Source organism: Salmo trutta, chromosome 13, assembly GCF_901001165.1.
Source record: "Salmo trutta chromosome 13, fSalTru1.1, whole genome shotgun sequence".
Lineage (NCBI taxonomy): Eukaryota > Metazoa > Chordata > Actinopteri > Salmoniformes > Salmonidae > Salmo > Salmo trutta.
The window spans coordinates 21,453,152-21,472,667 of NC_042969.1; the positions used below are offsets into that span (position 1 = coordinate 21,453,152).

A 19,516-nucleotide genomic window follows, 5' to 3' on the forward strand; every position below is an offset into this window, starting at 1 on the left:
GCCTCCATCATACCTCCATGAGTAATCTCACAGACTACAGAAAAAGATTGTTCCAAACAAGAGACAGTTGTCTTTAAGAGGACTGGATACTCAATTGAGACAAAACTATGCTTAATGCATTTGAGTGAATTGTTCATTTACTGTGTTTATAAGCAAAGAGTAACAGTCGAGTTGAATACACAGAAATGTTAACAGTTGAAATGCATTGACGGTGATAGAAGTACAACCATATTGTCATTCTGTAAAAAAAAAAGAGGGATGTGATGTCTAGGCACAACAGTGCAGTAAGACTGATCATTGTTTATGACAACACTAACCTAATACGCCACCTCATGGTGGATCCATAGTACTAGTTTGTATTAGTCAGTCAACCACTGAACGTGTGCGTGTGAGCCATGCAACGATTCTAGGAAGAGTTGCTGGAATACTTCTCTATATTAGACCCTGTTACTGTTTAAAAGTCACCGTTGGCCTCATGGTGAAATCCCTGAGCGGTGTCCTTCCTCTTCGGCAATTGTGTTAGGAAGGAAGCCTGTATCTTTGTGGTGACTGGGTGAATTGATACAGCATCCAAAGTGTAATTAATATCTTCAGCATGCTCAAAGGGATATTCAATGTCTGCTTTTTTTAACCCATCTACCAATAGGTGCCCTTCTTTTAGAGGCATTGGAAAACCTCCCTGGTCTTTGTGGTTGAATCTGTATTTAAAATTCACTGCTCGGCTGAGGGACCTTACAAATAATTGTATGTGTGGTGTACAGAGATCAGGTAGTAATTCAAAAATCATGTTAACCACTATTATCGCACACAGAGTGAGTCCATGCAACTTATTAAGTGACATGTTAAACACATTTTTACTCCTGAACTTATTTAGGCTTGCCATAACAAAGGGTTTGAATATTTATTGAATCAAGACATTTTAGATTTTCATTTTTTATTAATTTGTAAAAATTCCACTTTGACATTATGGGGTATTGTATGTAGGCCAGTGACACAAAACCTCAATGTAATCCATTGTATTATCATGCTGTATCACGTTATTTACTTTATAGCCTACCACAGTGATGAGAAGCGTTTTTTTCCTGCTTTTTATGGAAACCCAAAGGAGCCATACTCACTACACACACACTACACACACCGCGGGGCGCCCTGTCCATTGTGCTGACACAGCGCATTGGAGATAGACTTATTTGTTGCCAACATGTCACTCAATCATTTTTTTGCTATTTTTAGGGGGCTAATCCCCCTTTAGCCTCCTCCCTCCTAACAGTCAACGGTCCCAGATAAAAATGTAACTGTTACAGTAGTGGTCTCAGAGTTAATGATCCAATGATCTAATTTACGACTGAGCAGACAAATCTAGCTAGTGTAGCCCAAAGGCCGGCAGATGGAATATGAAACACCCTTTTCCACCACCACGCTAAAGTGGCTAATAATGAAATAGAGTACGTAACTATATTTTCCCTATTTTTTCCCTCCTTTGCAGCCTGAATGAAAGGGATACAAATGTACGGCCAGATTCAGATTCCCTTTGGACGGTAAAATGAAACGGCTCAATATCGCTATCTGCCGGATTTTGGCTAGATATAGCGCATCCTAGAAATAACCGAGTGTGTTCGATTAGCGGTTTGAAAGAAATGTTAATGTTTTAAAAGTTTGATAACAGCCATAATCAATCACGTTTTGGAAATAAACTCTTTCAATTAAATTTTACCTGGAGTGACAATTAGGTTGTAATGATGTCCCGATTTACGTACATCCCCAATCCTACATGACACCAGTAAATACCAGTCCTTTGGTTTCAGATTAGTCATGATCACAATGCTCGTTCCTTGATGTCATCAGAGATTGAGGCACTGCTAGTGCTGTTAGGAAGGTCAGTGGGTAAAACGTAATCAGTGTTTACCTTTGAAAAGGATTTCACATTGTTAGGTATTCCTGATCACAGACACATAGAAAGATGATAGAACCACCGTCTGCACGTACAGCTGACTCACTGTGGACACAACAGAAAATACATTTAAAGTGACATTTTACAAATGGCAGTAAGCAAACTAAGTTACTTTAACTTTTGATTGTCCATTTTGGAAACACTTTTCAATTATGTTGTAGTTAACATGAACTAAAGCATTCACAAAGCAGTATCCTTGTTTATTAAAGGCAATAATACATTGTTTATTAGAGCAGTTATTCATGTTAGTAAAGTGGCAATTCTTGAATAGTGGTGGTATTTGAGCATGGCATTTTGGGAAAAATGTATTTCATTGTTTTTTTAAAATCTAAATCAACTAACCTGTCCTGAGTCAGAGTAGTGTCGAACAGTAATGCAAAAATGACTTGCATCAAAATGTTGAAGGAGGAAAGGAGTAAATCAGTTGCATATCAGACCACCTAACAATCAGGAATAACGAGCAGAGACTGGTTTAACTAAATACGTTTACTTACAGAGTATAAAAATATAGGGACATTCAGAAAGGCACTTCAATTAACATGATATTATATCATTTCAGAGGCACTTGAAAGTTCAGGAGAACATTTACAATTTCCAGTAATAGATATTTCCCATCTGATGATCTCGCATGATCTCGACATTGATTGTCTCTATATTCTACATGTAAATATAACAGTTTTACAACATCAATAAACTAAAGCAGACAGTAACACTCTTTCCCAGCACTGATTACTGACTCTAGTATAACTTTAGTCAAATGTAGCCATAAATATATACTGCTATTGCTAAACGACCATAAGAACATAAATAAAATAATAAAAAAGAAGCATACAGCATTAAGGTGTCAAAACCCCTGAAAGCACAAAGGCGGTTTGATTAAAAATGATAATACAATTTTGCGTTTGGACTGATATGACCAAATCTTTCTGATATAAACAGAAAATTTCTCAGTTACTGAAAACTTCTGGCATGGCCTAAACTGGCTGGAGTGAAGGATTCTGGGAGTGTTTCTGAGCAGCAGTCTGGAAGGCTGTAAGTGTAATAGGTCAATAGAGGTGTTTTTCTAACTAAAAAATTACTTTCTACTGTGATTAAACTTCTTACATTCCAGAAAGCTAAGACAACACATTTATCAATCACTACTTCACCACAAGTTGCAACTGAAAAACAATCATGTATAATTTATAACTGACACATTCTCATACCGCATTCAAAACAGATAACACCCTCTTACTCTATAACCATTCATCTTGTTGACACCAGCTCTACTTTTGCTGTGGTAACAAAGGACGTCAACAACAGTAACATTCCCACTGTTTAAACAAGAAATAAACATTGGGGGAAAAAATTGGGTGCTAAATCATGGTGCCACAGCCAGAGGACCGAACATTGCTTAAAAAAAAAGCGTCCTAAAACTTGACAATGCATGACAATGCATTCTGTCTTAGATGAGATTGTAACAGAAAGTTCATTTTGGTTCACAGTCTGACAAGATCAAGATTAAGGTTACATAGCTATACTGTCAACATGACATTCAACTTTCAGATCAAAGAATCTGTAATCGTGCAGTAAGCACAGCTTTTTGGATACATTTACATATGTTTCCATTAGGCACAATAACAATATTGGTTGTGATTTATGTTGTCTGAGATAGATACTGTATATATGTTTATGTTGTGTATAAAGATATGTTTCTGTAGATATACAGTTCCTTCGGAAAGAATTCAGATGCCTTGACTTTTTCCGCATTATGTTACGTTACAGCCTCATTCTAAAATGTATTATTTAGTTTTTTTCTCCCACATCAATCTACACCCATAATGACAACAAAAAAAACGTTTTTTAGAAATGTTTGCAAATTTATGACAAATAAAAAAATTCTAAATCACATTTACATAAGTATTCAGACCCTTTACTTAGTACTTTGTTGAAGCACCTTTGGCAGCGATTACAGCATTGAGTCTTTTTGGGTATGACGCTACAAGCTTGGCACACCTATATTTGGGGAGTTTTTCCCATTATTTTTTATTTTAACCTTTATTTAACCAGGAAATTAAACTAGGATTCTTCTCTGTAGGTCCTCTCAAGCTCTGTCAGGTTGGATTGGGAGCATTGCTGCACAGCTATTTTCAGGTCTCTCCAGAGATGTTAGATCAGGTTCAAGCTGGGCAACTCAAAGACATTCAGAGGCTTGTCCCGAAGCCACTCCTGCATTGTCTTGGCTGTGTGCTTAGGGTCGTTGTCTTGTTGGAAGATGAACCTTTGCCCCAGTCTGAGGTCCTGAACGCTCTGGAGCAGGTTTTCATCAAGGATCTCTCTGTACATAGCTCCGTTCATCTTTGCCTCGATCCTGTCTAGTCTCCCAGTCCCTGCCGCTGAAAAACATCCCTTCTCCCCCGATTCCTCAGTTTGGCCAGGTGGCCAGCTCCAGGAAGAGTTTTGGTGGTTAAAAACTTCTTCAATTTAAGATTGATGGAGGCCACTGTGTTCTTGGGGACATTCAACGCTTCAGAAATGTTTTGGTACCCTTGACCAGATCTGTGCCTCAACACAATCCTGTCTCGGAGCTCTACAAACAATTCCTTCGACCTCATGGCTTGGTTTTTGCTCTGACATACACTGTCAACTGTGGGACATTATATAGACAGGTGTGTGCCTTTCCAAATCAATGGAAGCAGGATGCACCTGAGTTTAATTTCGAGTCTCATAGCAAAGGGTCTGAATACTTATGTAAATAAGGTATATCTGTTTAATTAATTAAATTCATTTGTTAGAATTTCTAAAAAACTGTTTTCGATTTGTCATTATGGTGTATTGTGTGTAGATTTCTGAGGATTTGTATTTATTTAATCCATTTTAGAATAAGACTGTAACAAAGATGTGGAAAAAGTCAAGCGGTCTGAATACTTTCCGAAGGCAATGTACAATCTTTAAAGCTCTTGTTAACAGGACGTGTCACAGTCACCATTCTGAGATGAGAGGCTCTGTGCATAGAGGACGGCATCGCTGATGGTGAAAAACACTCTTTCCTTTTCTCCCATACCCTTATCTGGGTAGTAGCCACCTCTGTTCAGTGACTCCAGTACTGAGGTATTACACTGGGCCAGGAACACCTGTACCCCATTCTCCTTATAATCCTTATACACCTCCTTCAACGCATTGACCCCTGCTGTGTCCAGGAACAGCACCGGGCTGCAGTCTATCACCACAGAGTGGAAGTTGACTTGATTTGGTAGGAAGACTTTGGTGGTGGTCAACTCTTTCTCTTTACCCTTAGTCCCGCCCTCCCCTCCTGTTGTCATGGCTACTTCTTCTTGCTTTCTCCTATGTTTCTCCAGCTTCCTGCGCCGGGCCTTCTCCTTGACGGGGTCCAGGCCCAGGCAGCGGTACAGGGCCTTCTTGAACAGGCTCTGGTTGGCGTAGTAGATGGGCGCCTCGTAGCGGAAGATGGCCACTCCAGGCTGGGACTGCAAGCCCTTGTAGGAGGCCAGGTCCTCATAAAGCTCCCGATGGCCAGCCCGGCCCAGCTCTAAGGCCTGGGTTCTCTGGGTGCGCCCCAACACACAGAAGGCTGAGACCATAACCCCCACCAGCAGGCCTAGCTCTGTGTTTATCAATGCTGAGGTTGCCATGGTCACCAGCCAGATGGTGGCGTCCAAGCGGTTCACGCGCCACATCCGCGGGACGTCTGTGAACTTAAGCAATGCTCCCCGGAGATTCACCAATATGATCACTGCTAGCACACACCTGGAGAAGACATGGAAACACAGCAAGTCAATAAAGTCATCACCAAATCAGGTGGAACATCATTTTCTGGCAAACATTTTCAATACGAGCAAACTATGTGTAGTGGAGGTTTAGATCTCATGAGATGAACATGTATAGTAAAGCTAAGTGTTACACAGAGAATAGCATGATCTTACCTCTGCAGAGAGTAGAAGAGGGGGGAAATGACCAGCAGCACCAGCAGCAGCACCAGGGCTGTGACCAGGCCAGACAGCTGAGTCTGGCAGCCTGTAGACTCCTTCACCAGGGTCTTGGTCAGGGCAGCGCTGGTGGTGAAACAGCGAAAGAAGGAGGGCAGGATGTTACAGAAGCCTATGGCGTACATCTCCTGGTTGGGATCCACCACATAGCCGTGCTTCTTGGCAAACATCTCAGACAGGGAGACGGTGATGGCAAAGCCCACGATGGCTATGGAGAAGGCATCTACCGCCACGTTGGGGATCAGAGACCAGGACGGGAGCTGGGGGGGCAGGAAGCCAGTGGGGATGGCGCCAGCCACTTTCGAGCCGTACTCCTCCTCGAAGTGGCCGAAGTGGGAGGCCAGAGTGGCAGCGATGACAACAAACAGCTCGAAGGGGATGGGGGCTTTGAGCTTGGCCTTGAAGCGGTCGTTGAGTTCTTTGGTGGGGACCAGCACTGCCAGGCACACCATGCTGGTGACCAGGTCACAGAGGTTGGTCTGGCCCAGGTTCTGGAAGAGGCTGACCCAGGTCTTGACGAGGGAACCCCAGCCCTGGGCGCGGGGCAGCTCCAGTCCCAGGAGGTACTTGACCTGGGAGGTCAGGATGGTGAGAGAGGCCCCCGTGGCGAAGCCGCTCAGGAGGGAGTCTGACAGGTACACGGATACAAAGCCCACCTGCAGGAGGCCCATCAACACCTAAAACCACAGAGTGAAAACAGAGAGGGAGTAACGGCTCTAGAAAAACAGTAAACGTCATACTTCTCAGGACCAATGACAATGAACCTGTTATAACATGAATGTATTCTGTTTGTCATTGATTTTCAACACGAGACATTACACCATTCCCTCTCTACACACATTTACCTGGTAGACCCCTGCTGTAAAGGTGACTGTGGTCCCAACCATAATGGCATAGCAGCTCCTATCACAGACCGGCCCTCCGGTGCTGTTCCCCATGCCCAGTCCCAGGGTAGTGTTGTTCCTGCTACTCTCTGTGATGTACCCGGCCAGTGCCAGCTCCCTGTCCACCACCTGGCCCACCAGCAGGCACAGCACCCCGAAGATGCCCACAGAGATGTGGCGTGAGGTGCCCAGCAGGGTGTAGATGATGCTGGAGAAGAAGGAGGTATAGAGGCCATAGATAGGGTCCTGGCCTGCCAGCAGAGAATAGGCAATGGACTGGGGCACCAGCAGGATGCCCACTATCAACCCTGACATGACGTCACCCAGGATCCAGTCTTTGAGCTGGTAGCGTGGCAGCCATTTTAGGATGGGGAAGAAATCTAGAACCTGGGCTTTGGCTCGCTCTGAGCTGCATGTGCACTGCTTTTTCAGTTGGTGTGAAACGGCTATCCTCCAGTTTTCCTCCTCCTTCTCCCTTCTCTCCAGCACGAATGGGACGTGTGGGCCGCTCTCTGCTCCCTCATCTGCCGAGGCACAGCAGTACTCTTCAGCCATCATAGCAGGCCCCCCTTCACTTTACACAGAACAAAAGCCAGTTAAAAAAGCCAGTCGTTGGGAGGGGCGGTACTAATCTAACATATGGAATTGTTTTAAGGTGGTCATATCATAGATTTTTTATAATTCTTTTGGCACAAAACTACCTCCATACTTCTATTCGTTTGTATGAGTTGCCTCCAGACCAATCCCGTGACAATTGTGGGGGTCGTAGAGCAAAACGTTAAACATCATTGTTTTCGTGACAGTCTCCCCTTTCCATAGTGGGGTTAGTTTGTAGCTCAAATAGTTTGGACCCTACAGACAGAAGTTGGCACATCAGCGTCACTGACTTCAGATGAGTCCCATGACACTTGTAGGGGTCATAGAGCAAAACAGTGAACACCCTCGTATTCGTGAGTCTCCCCTTTCATAATAGTTTTGTAGGCCAAACTGTTCAGAAACAACAAATGTTTCGTGAGAAGACCAATTTTTGGATGTCTCATGGTCAGACAAACACTGCTGTAGCTCGGCCACCTTCCACCGCAGATGCTTTTTGCATATCCCACTCCCCCTGACACACCTTCAGAGAGTGGGGTCACGGTATGGACCAGCCATTATTGACGGCAACCCTGGAGCAATTAGGGTTAAGTGCCTTGCTCAAGGGCAGATCTACAGATTTTTCACCTAGTAGGCTCTGTGATTTGAACTAGCAACCTTTTGATTACTGGCCCTACGTTCTAACCCAGGGATCATCACTAGATTCAGCCGCGGACCGTTTTTTTGTTGAGTGGATGGTCGAGGGGCCAGAACATAATCACTAACCAAATAAAACAACCAGTCCGCCAGTTGGGGAACTCTGCTCTAACCACTAGGCTATCGGCCGACCCACCGCTAGGCTATCTGTCGATATGATTCAGTTGGGGAACCCTGCTCTAACCGCTAGGCTGTCGGCCGACCCACCGCTAGGCTACCTGACGATATGATTCAGTTGGGGAACCCTGCTCTAACCGCTAGGCTATCGGCCGACCCACCGCTAGGCTACCTGTCGATATGATTCAGTTGGGGAACTCTGCTCTAACCGCTAGGCTGTCGGCCGACCCACCGCTAGGCTACCTGATGATATGATTCAGTTGGGGAACCCTGCTCTAACCACTAGGCTGTCGGCCGACCCACCGCTAGGCTATCTGTCGATATGATTCAGTTGGGGAACCCTGCTCTAACCGCTAGGCTATCGGCCGACCCACCGCTAGGCTACCTGTCGATATGATTCAGTTGGGGAACCCTGCTCTAACCACTAGGCTGTTGGCCGACCCACCGCTAGGCTACCTGACGATATGATTCAGTTGGGGAACTCTGCTCTAACCGCTAGGCTATCGGCCGACCCACTGCTAAGCTAACTGATGATATGATTCAGTTGGGGAACCCTGCTCTAACCGCTAGGCTGTCGGCCGCCCACCGCTAGGCTACCTGACGATATGATTCAGTTGGGGAACCCTGCTCTAACCGCTAGGCTGTCGGCCGACCCACCGCTAGGCTACCTGACGATATGATTCAGTTGGGGAACCCTGCTCTAACCGCTAGGCTATCGGCCGCCCACCGCTAGGCTACCTGACGATATGATTCAGTTGGGGAACCCTGGTCTAACCGCTTGGCTATCGGCCGCCCACTTCTAGGCTACCTGACGATATGATTCAGTTGGGGAACCCTGCTCTAACCGCTTGGCTATCGGCCGCCCACTTCTAGGCTACCTGACGATATGATTCAGTTGGGGAACCCTGCTCTAACCGCTTGGCTATCGGCCGCCCACTTCTAGGCTACCTAATCAGTCGTTGACATCATGTCACCAAGCTTGACAGTTATAATCAACTGACTCCAACAATCAATAACTACAGAGAAAACAGAAAGGGCCAAGATGTTTGGGTTATTGACAACCCATTTACCTACCAGTGTTCTCAATATATAGTCTTGACATGTCATATCCAGAAAATGGAACAAGTTACTTGTGTATTAACTCTGTAAGTACAGTAAAGTGTAACAAGTATTCTAAGTATTCATTGTTACCCTACTATACTTTGAGTGTTAATGTCCTTCCATGGCTTCCAACTGCTCTTAAATACAAGTAAAACTAAATGCATGCTCTTCAACCGATCGCTGCCTGCACCTGCCCGCCCGTCCAGCATCACTACTCTGGACGGTTCTGACTTAGAATATGTGGACAACTACAAATACCTAGGTGTCTGGTTAGACTGTAAACTCTCCTTCCAGACTCACATCAAACATCTCCAATCCAACGTTAAATCTAGAATTGGCTTCCTATTCGCAACAAAGCACCCTTCACTCATGCTGCCAAACATACCCTCGTAAAACTGACCATACTACCGATCCTCGACTTCGGCGATGTCATTTACAAAATAGCCTCCAATACCCTACTCAATAAATTCGATGCAGTCTATCACAGTGCCATCCGTTTTTTCACCAAAGCCCCATATACTACCCACCACTGAGACCTGTACGCTCTCGTTGGCTGGCCCTTGCTTCATACTCGTTGCCAAACCCACTGGCTCCAGGTCATCTACAAGACCCTGCTAGGTAAAGTCCCCCCTTATCTCAGCTCGCTGGTCACCATAGCAGCACCCACCTGTAGCACGCACTCCAGCAGGTATATCTCACTGGTCACCCCCAAAGCCAATTCCTCCTTTGGCCTCTCTTTCCAGTTCTCTGCTGCCAATAACTGGAACGAACTACAAAAATCTCTGAAACTGGAAACACTTATCTCCCTCACTAGCTTTAAGCACCAGCTGTCAGAGCAGCTCACAGATTACTGCACCTGTACATAGCCCATCTATAATTTAGCCCAAACAACTACCTCTTCCCCTACTGTATTTATCTATTTATTTATTTTGCTCCTTTGCACCCCATTATTTCTATTTCTAATTTGCACTTTCTTCCACTGCAAATCTACCATTCCAGTGTTTTACTTGCTATATTGTATGTACTTCGCCACCATAGCCTTTTTTTGCCTTTACCTCCCTTATCTCACCTAATTTGCTCACATTGTATATAGACTTATTTTTCTACTGTATTATTGACTGTATGTTTGTTTTACTCCATGTGTAACTCTATGTTGTTGCATGTGTCAAACTGCTTTGCTTTATCTTGGCCAGGTCGCAATTGTAAATGAGAACTTGTTCTCAACTTGCCTACCTGGTTAAATAAAGGTCAAATAAAATAAAATAAATAAAAAATGTTGTAGGTTTAGTTGCATTACATTGCACAGTAACAGGAACGTTATAACATAAATTATAATTTGCCTTTCACAACCTAAGATCTCTCTGGTGTGTGCCTTTTTGTGTCAAAGGCAATGGTTGGGTGCGGGAGTGTTTGCCATAACAATTTGGAAAATGATTGACTGTGCAAATATTGGAATTCCACTTCCTGGAGATTAAATAGCAACGAGGATGTTAGGCTGTAGCCATAATGTTAGGCTTTAGCCATAATGTTGAACTGCACATTCAACATTCTCGCAAGATGCTAAAAGAAATAACTCATATTTCTCCACCCCTGTTCCCGAGGTCAGATTTATCCCACATTTAGTGCATCATTTTAGTGCAAGAAATGCTTCATCCTACAGGAGTTAATATTAATGCTATGTGAGAGGTTATAAACCTACAGTCAGTGTGCACATTTCAGTTTCCATTTAACCCATCTAAACAGTTGGCTACAGTTCCCTTGACCTGTTATTCAACTGAAATGTGTCTTCCGCATTTATCCCAACCCCTCTAAATCAGAGAGGTGCGGGGGGCTCACTTAATCGACATCCACGTCATCGGCGCCCAGGAAGCAGTTGTTACTGGGGCCTATTTGAAGTCCCTGTCTTGTGACTGTCGACAGGGGCGGACTTCGTGATTTGGAGGCCCCAGGCAGAGACCAGTCTGAGCCTCTTATCAGCACCTGTATCCCCCCGCCTAGAGTCTAAGGATCTGGGCTGGGTTTCTACTAAGCTAGCCTCGTTGAGAACCAGGCTTCCCTAATACGGGTAAGCCTAGGGAAGTTCATAAAAATAGCTAAATAGGGGTGGAGACCCGGTGTAAATCCGTGACGCCTCACTACACGTCAAACCAATCAAATGCCTTACTTTGGCGGAGCTCCAATAGCGCTCACAAGATTAGTGTCGTAGGTGCAACAGTGTATGACGATTGTTTTTACAGTCTTTGGTGAGGATGGCCAGGAAATCACAGATTAAAACCCCATCAAAATATGTTGATGTACCACAGGAGGTTGGTGGCACCTTAACTGGGGAGAACAGGCTCGTGGTAAAGACTAGGTGGAATGGTATCAAATACATCAAATACATGGCTTCAATGTGTTTGATGCCATTCCATTTGCTGCGTTCCGGCAATTATTATGAGTCGTCCTCCCCTTAGCAGCCTCCTGTGTGATGTATAATATGTCGATTTTGTGTATAGAGTACATTTCTGACAAAACACAATTACGTTTTTCCTCCAGGTTTTCTTCCATTTTCTACAATGTTGCAAAACTAACATGCAGAACAACTCTCTGCAAAATGTGTCCTTCCCGGTCTGAAAACAGTGACGAACATAACACGTAGCACCAACGGGAATGTGGGGGAAATGAAATGTAACATCCAATCAAAATCTTGCCATTGGGAGCCAGTGGACCATTCAAACCATTTATGCAATACAAAATTGTCCAGGCGTGACAGCAACGTGATTTTGGAGGTATGGTAATGCGAGACTACTACTAAGCTTACATATGGATTTGTTTTAAGAAGGTCATACCAAGGATACATTAGCTATTTTTTTGAATTTTAGAACCCCTGCAGGTATAAAAAATATATATACAGTACCAGTCAAAAGTTTGGAAACACCTACTCATTCAAGGGTTTTTCTTTATTTTTTACAATTTTCTACATTGTAGAATAACAGTGAAGACTTCAAATCTATGAAATAACACATATGGAATCATTTAGTAACTAAAAAAAGTGTTAAACAAATCAAAATAGATTTTATATTTGAGGTTCTTCAAAGTAGCCATCATTTGCCTTGATGACAGGTTTGCACACTCTTGGCATTCTCTCAACCAGCTTCATGAGGTAAACACCTGGAATGCAGTTCAATTAACAGGTATGCCTTGTTAGAAGTTAATTTGTGGAATTTCTTCCCTTCTTAATGCATTTGAGCCAATCAGTTGTGTTGGGACAAGGTAGGGTGGTATACAAAAGATAGCCTTATTAGGTAAAAGACCAAGTCCATATTATGGCAAGAAGAGCTCAAATAAGCAAAGAGAAATGACAGTCCATCATTACTTTAAGACATGAAGGTCAGTCAATCGGGAAAATTTCAAGAACTTTGAAAGTTTCTTCAAGTGCAGTCGCAAAAACCATCAAGCGCTATGATGAAACTGGCTCTCATGAGGACCGCCACAGGAAAGGATGGCCCAGAGTTACCTCTGCTGCAGAGGATAAGTTCATTAGAGTTAACTGCACCTCAGATTTCAGCCCAAATAAATGCTTCATAGAGTTCAAGTAACAGACACATCATATCTCATCAACTCTTCAGAGGAGATTGCGTGAATCAGGCCTTCATGGTCGAATTTCTGCAAGGACACTAAGGACACTAATAAGAAGAGACTTGCTTGGGCCAAGAAACACGAGCAATGGACATTAGGCCTGTGGAATTCTGTCCTTTGGTCCAAATTTTAGATTTTTGGTTCCAACCAACGTTTCTTTGTGAGACGCAGAGTAGGTGAACAGATGATCTCCGCATGTGTGGTCCCCACCGTGAAGCCTGGAGGAGGTGTGATGGTGGGATTTTTTGTTCCAACCACTGTGCCTTTGTGAGATGCAGAGTAGGTGAACGGTTGATCTTCGTATGTGTGGTTCCCACCGTGAAGCATGGAGGAGGAGGTGTGATTGTGTGGGGGTGCTTTGCTGGTAACACTGTCTGTGATTTATTTAGAATTCAAGGCACACTTAATCAGCATGGCTACCACAGCATTCTGCAGCGATACGCCATTCCATCTGGTTTGCACTTAGCGGGACTATAATTTGTTTTTCAACAGGACAATGACCCAAAACACACCTCCAGGCTTTGTAAGGGCTATCTGACCAAGAAGGAGAGTGATTGAGTGCTGCATCAGATGACCTGGTCTCCACAATCACCTGACCTCAACCCACTTGAGATGGTTCGGGATGAGTTGGACCACAGAGTGATGGAAAAACAACCAACAAGTGCTCAGCATATGTGGGAACTCCTTCAAGACTGTTGAAAAAGCATTCCAGGTGAAGCTGGTTGAGAGAATGCCAAGAGTGTGCAAAGCTGTCATCAAGGCAAAGGATGGCTACTTTGAAGAATCTAAAATCTAAAATATGTTTTCATTTGTTTAACACATTTTTGGTTACAACATGTTTCCATACAGTATGTGTTATTTCATAGTTTTATGTCTTCACTATTATTCTACAATGTAGAAAATAGTACAAATAAAGAAAAACCATTGAATGAGTAGGTGTGTACACAGTACCAGTCAAGGTTTGGACACACCTACTCATTCAAGGGTTTTTCTTTATTTGTCCTATTTTCTTTATTTGTACTATTTGATGAAACATTGAATTTGGCCTTACTGCTATTAGCCCATAGAAACTCAATGAATAACAGATTCATACATGGAAAAACTGAAATGTAATCAAAAGGAAGAATGTTTTGAAGTGTCTGTCCTATATCTGAGAGATGTTAAGAAAGCTCAGGAATTACCCGTATACCTTGACATGGAAATGCCCTATTCACTTCCATACATTTTTCGGCCCCATTACAAGGTTACCTTCAGACGCGTGACACGTGTGGGGATCCTACAATAGAAAAATGGAGAGAGCGGAAATATGTCCATTATCAGAATTTATATTCAGGAAAGATGTCATATCATTTTGTGTCCCTTCTCCTCTAATTAGTGAGTTTCATCTTTCCGTAGAGGGGTCAAATAGTGCCTCACAATCACCACACATAACATGCTATCATTCTCTTTTACTACTTCATCTAAATCTTTTCCAAACATTACTTTTCTGTCCCTCCCTTCTCTTATTTTCAACTCTCCATTTCGCAGCTTTTATCTTATTGAATTAAACTCCGACATTGTCCTTTTAGCCTTCGTTCGATGTTAACTTTCTGCCATTTCCTAAAAGCATTTGGTGATGACCGTGTAGGCTATTTTGCGCGTGTACAGTTTAGGCCATAAAGTTTAGCCTTACATGCTGACCACACCGCTTGCGAGTCCTGCAAGATTTTTTACATTTGACATTTTTTTTTAAATTTTTGTTATTTAGCAGATGCTCTTATCCAGAGCAACTTACAGTAGTGAATAAATACATTTCATACGTTTCATTTTCATTTCATGCAGTTTTTTGTACTGGCCCCCCGTGGGAATCGAACCCACAACCCTGGCGTTGCACACACCATGCTCTACCAACTGAGCCACAGGGAAGGCTGGATAAACGTACACATACATGTTATTCAATCATTGCACCCACACCGCTCGCGCACATCAACGAGCATCTGCGTTGCCATGTGCTAAAATAGAACTTAGTTCTATTTGTGATGCTTGACTCGCTGCAAGTCCTGCTTCTCCCATCTCCTCATTGGTTTTTAGGACCATATACCCATGTGCCATCTCCTCATTGGTTTTTAGGACCATATACCCATGTGCCATCTCCTCATTGGTTTTTAAGTCAACATACCCACGTGGGTGATTGAAAGATGAACTGAGGTCCACACTCCAGTCCAGTTGGTAGTGGTAATGCACCTTAAAGTTGGTTGCCAACCGCCATATAAAGTCCAAAGAAGATGAAGAATCCTGAAGGAGGAGAGATGACTAGAAACGATTCGGTTGGCTGTTTTATTTGTGGATTAATTGTCTGAGTAGAGCACCTTGTGCATTTCAGGTAAAATAACAACTCAATGTTTATATCCCAGGACAAATTAGCTAGCAACAGCAAGCTAGCCAGCTATTGCCATAAATGTTTAATAGTTTTCGACCTGTCCGCAAATTAATAGAGTTGGTTCAGAGTTTATTTTGATACTTCATTCTGCATGTCCTGATCGCGTCTGGTGTGGGTGGACAAAATCAACATGCACGTGATGGCGCACGTAGATGCACGCGTGTGGTCTGGTCAGCATGTTACGCACTAATGCCAGATAGCCTAAAATAATTAAATAAAAACCTCAATGTAGCCTATAGATCTAAATTGCACAAGAATTATACATTTTATGGATTTTTTACTTATTATTTTCTCTTTATTCAACCAGCCCACCACCCACCTGCCCTTCATCCACACAATAGACTATTTCATGACCCTAAACCCGCTCGCCCCGCGGTTGAGTCAACCCACTCATCACTAATACATACAGTATTGGTAATGACTGTCACTGTGCATATAGGGCCTACATAAAGCACCGATCTATAGGACTAATGGGTCATGCAACAGACTGACTGAGAGAAAGAAATACGTGGTATTGCCTATAGTAGCTACTAGCCTACATAGCTATAGCAAGGCAAAAGTGCATGTCATGCATATGTAGTGGTGTAAAGTACTTAAGTAAAAAATACTTGAAAGTACTACTTAAGTCGTTTTTTATGGTATCTGTACTTCACTTTACTATTTATGTTTGACTACTTTTACCTTACTATATTCCTAAAGAAAATATTGTACTTTTTACTCCATACATTTTCCATGACAACCAATAGTACTCGTTACATTTTGAATGCTTAGCAGGACAGGAAAATTGTCAAATTCATGCACTTATCAAGCGAACACGTGGTCATCCCTACTGCCTCTGGCCTGGCAGACTAACTAAACACAAATTAATATTTTGTAAATAATCTCTGAGTGTTCCCCTGGCTATCAGTACATTTTAAAAACAAGAAAATGGTGCCATCTGCTTTGCTTAATATAAGAAATTTTAAGTGATTTATACTTTTACTTTTGATACTTAAGTATATTTGAGAAATTACATGTACTTTTGAAACGTAAGTATATTTCAAACCTTTTAGAATTTTACTCAAGTAGTATTTTACTGGCTGACTTTCACTTTAACTTACTAACTTTCTATTAAGGTATCTATACTTTTACTCAAGTATTACAACTTGGTACTTTTTCCACTACTGTGTGTTATGCCATCTTTTTAGATAGTCCTACTGTCTTCAGATATATATTAGAGTAAATAGTTACTCTTTTTAACCCTGTGCATAATGGTTTAAACGACATTAACCTCGTAAAAAAATATATAGGCCTAATCGATGAATTCAAGAAAGTCTTTGTTATAAATTTGTTATAGCTAAATATAGAATAGCCTAAAATATTTGTCAATAACTTATACAACGGCAAATTTAGATTACATTAGGTTATGAATGAGGACCATTGTGAACAGGTTGTCAACGTGTACATCACTAGGTTGCCTACTGTACAGTACTTTGTTGACAGCAGTTTAGACAACATGCACAAATCTAACAAATCATTCTCTTCGGTTACTATTAATTAGGTATATTCAATTGCAGAACATTACTCACCTGAGACTGTTACTGCTCTCCATTTATCAAGTTATTAGTAACAAAATCATTGGATACTTTTTGTATAGTTCAGCCGGAGATTTGTAGCGCTCGGCGCATGTACGTAATGACGTCTGAAGCCCAACCCGAACGCCACAATCACATGATATGCTACATGAAACCCCTTTCACGTGACAGCACACGCACACAAGTTCTCAAATTCTCTAAAAAGAGTAGCATTCTCTTCTGAACCTAGGAAGGAAACAGTCAGAAAACATCACACCATATATCCACCGTATATCACTTTCTGATGATGTGTCGAGTTGAGAAACTATATAGTGACGCAACGACTTCTCTTTAGTGCAACCAAATGGCATGAAGTGTAACTTTGACATGCCACAGTTGGGTGCAACCTGGTATCAGAGCATTTCGTATTATTCTGTACGTACATACAAGTGATGACCATTTAGTATTATAGGATAATGCCATAAGGAAGAAATAGGCTATTTCGGTTTAAGGTCTAATCTTTATTCCACTCTAAGGGGTTATGTTCAATTGTGTTATTGTGTTATATTACATTAGAATCCCAATGGAATAATTGTTGTACAATATTTCACAAATTCTAGGACGTATAGTATCCTACGTCTTGATTGCACCATTATGCCTTTACTGGTTTGGTATGATGTATTATTTTTGAATACTGGTATAATGGTTGTACAGTATCATACATTTTCAACAACAGATTGGTCATACAGTATCCAATGTTTCGAATGCACTCGTAAATGCTTTGACCGAATCAATATTGCTTCACCTGTTAATCTGTGACGAATTGAATATAACAATGCATGATGAGATTTACACAACAATCCAAATAACTTTGTTTAGGGTTTACATTTCACCCACTAATGGGTTAGATTGTGGGCCAACATGTAATGTATGTTATTTATTATTCTATGTTTTTATGGAGGAATAAAGATTAGACCTTAAACTGAAATAGCCTGTCTTTATATCCTATATACAACAGCTTTTCTAGACACCTGCCTGTGTGCCCTTCCTCCTTACATCCGTTTTGTCTTGATAATGATGAGTGATAATACTAAATGTTATTATGGCACTGTCAACCCTGAACCAGGGGAGCTGAAGGGTGGGACTATAAATAACAAAAAAACAAGATAACAAATGTAAAATAGACTATGTCCTAAAATGTATATAGGCTCAGAACTTTTGTGAAACATCACAGCACTTTTGAAAATGATACGGCAAATAGAAATAAAAACCGGATGATCTTCATATATAGATGGGAGGGGTTGAGGGTAGCTGAAGGATGGGACTAAAAACAAACAAAAGATAACTAATGTAAATATACTGTGTCCGTAAAATGTATATAGTATGTATAAGCTGGAAGTATAACTGTTGTTGTCCATTAGTTTACTCCAATTAGGGGAGGGATTGTATGGTTAGGTGAAAATAAGAAAGGAATACATATCAAAATAATATATATATATACAGGACCAGTCATTAGTTTGGACACACCTACTCATTCCAGGGTTTTTCTTTATTTTTACTATTTTCTACATTGTAGATAAATAGTGAAGACATCAAAACTATGAAATAAAACATATGGAATCAAGTAGTAGTAACCAAAAAAGTGTTAAACAAATCAAAATAGATGTTATATTTCTCACACCCTGATCTGTTTCACCTGTCCTTGTGCTTGTCTCCTCCCCCCTCCAGGTGTCGCCCATCTTCCCAATTATCCCCTGTGTATTTATACCTGTGTTCTCTGTCTGTTGCCAGTTTGTCTTGTTCATTCAAGCTTACCAGTGGTTTTCCTGTCAGTTCCTATCATTTCCCAGCCTCTCTTTGCTAGTCCTCCCAGTTGTGACCTTGGCCTGTCCTGACCCTGTACCCGCATGCCTGACCTCTCTGCCTGAGCCTGCCCGCCATACTGTACGTTTGCTCCGCCTCTGGAATACTGAACCCTGCCTGTCCCTGACCCTGAGTCCGCCTGCCGTTCTGTACATTTGCCTTTCCCTGGATTTTTGACCCCTGCCTGCCTTGACCTGTCTTTGCCTGCCCCTGTTGCTACAATAAACAGTGTTACTTTGAAAGTCTGCATCTGGGTCTTATCTTGATTCCTGATAATATTCCTGATAATATCTTCAAAGTAGCTACCATTTGCCTTGATGACAGCTTTGCAAACTCTTGGCGTTCTCTCAACCAGCTTCACATGGAATGCTTTTCCAACAGTCTTGAAGGAGTTCCCACATATGCTGAGCACTCGTTGGCTGCTTTAACTTCACTCTGTGGTCCAACTCATCCCAAACCATCCCAAATTGGTTGAGGTCAGGTGATTGTGGAAGCCAGGTCATATGATGCACCACTCAATCACTCTCTTTCTTGGTCAAATAGCCCTTACACAGCCTGGAGGTGTGTTGGGTCATTGTCCTGTTGAAAAACAAATGATTGTCCCACTCAGCGCAAACCAGATGGGATGGTGTATCGCTGCAGAATTCTGTGGTAGCCATGCTGGTTAAGTTTGCCTTGAATTCTAAATAAATCACCTACAGTGTCACCAGTGAAGCACCCCCACACCATCACAC

At 42.3% G+C, this 19,516-nt stretch overlaps 1 protein-coding gene across 4 annotated transcripts; it reads right to left on the bottom strand.

The window, feature by feature from the left end:
* Nucleotides 1-4,697: 4,697 nt before the first annotated feature.
* Nucleotides 4,698-17,093, bottom strand: slc26a2 (solute carrier family 26 member 2). Of its 4 annotated transcripts, none has more exons than XM_029771412.1 (5): nucleotides 16,935-17,093; nucleotides 14,196-14,223; nucleotides 6,783-7,395; nucleotides 5,875-6,614; nucleotides 4,698-5,698 (listed from the first exon to the last, which is right to left on the bottom strand). In XM_029771412.1, the coding sequence occupies exons 3-5, from the start codon at nucleotides 7,377-7,379 to the stop codon at nucleotides 4,894-4,896; spliced, it is 2,142 nt and encodes a 713-aa protein (XP_029627272.1). In that variant the 5' UTR covers nucleotides 7,380-7,395; nucleotides 14,196-14,223; nucleotides 16,935-17,093; the 3' UTR covers nucleotides 4,698-4,893. The 4 variants fall into 4 exon arrangements, with proteins under 4 accessions (XP_029627272.1, XP_029627269.1, XP_029627271.1 ...); XM_029771409.1 differs by having other exon boundaries at nucleotides 14,137-14,223; XM_029771411.1 differs by having other exon boundaries at nucleotides 14,129-14,223.
* Between the last annotated feature and the right edge of the window lie 2,423 nt (nucleotides 17,094-19,516).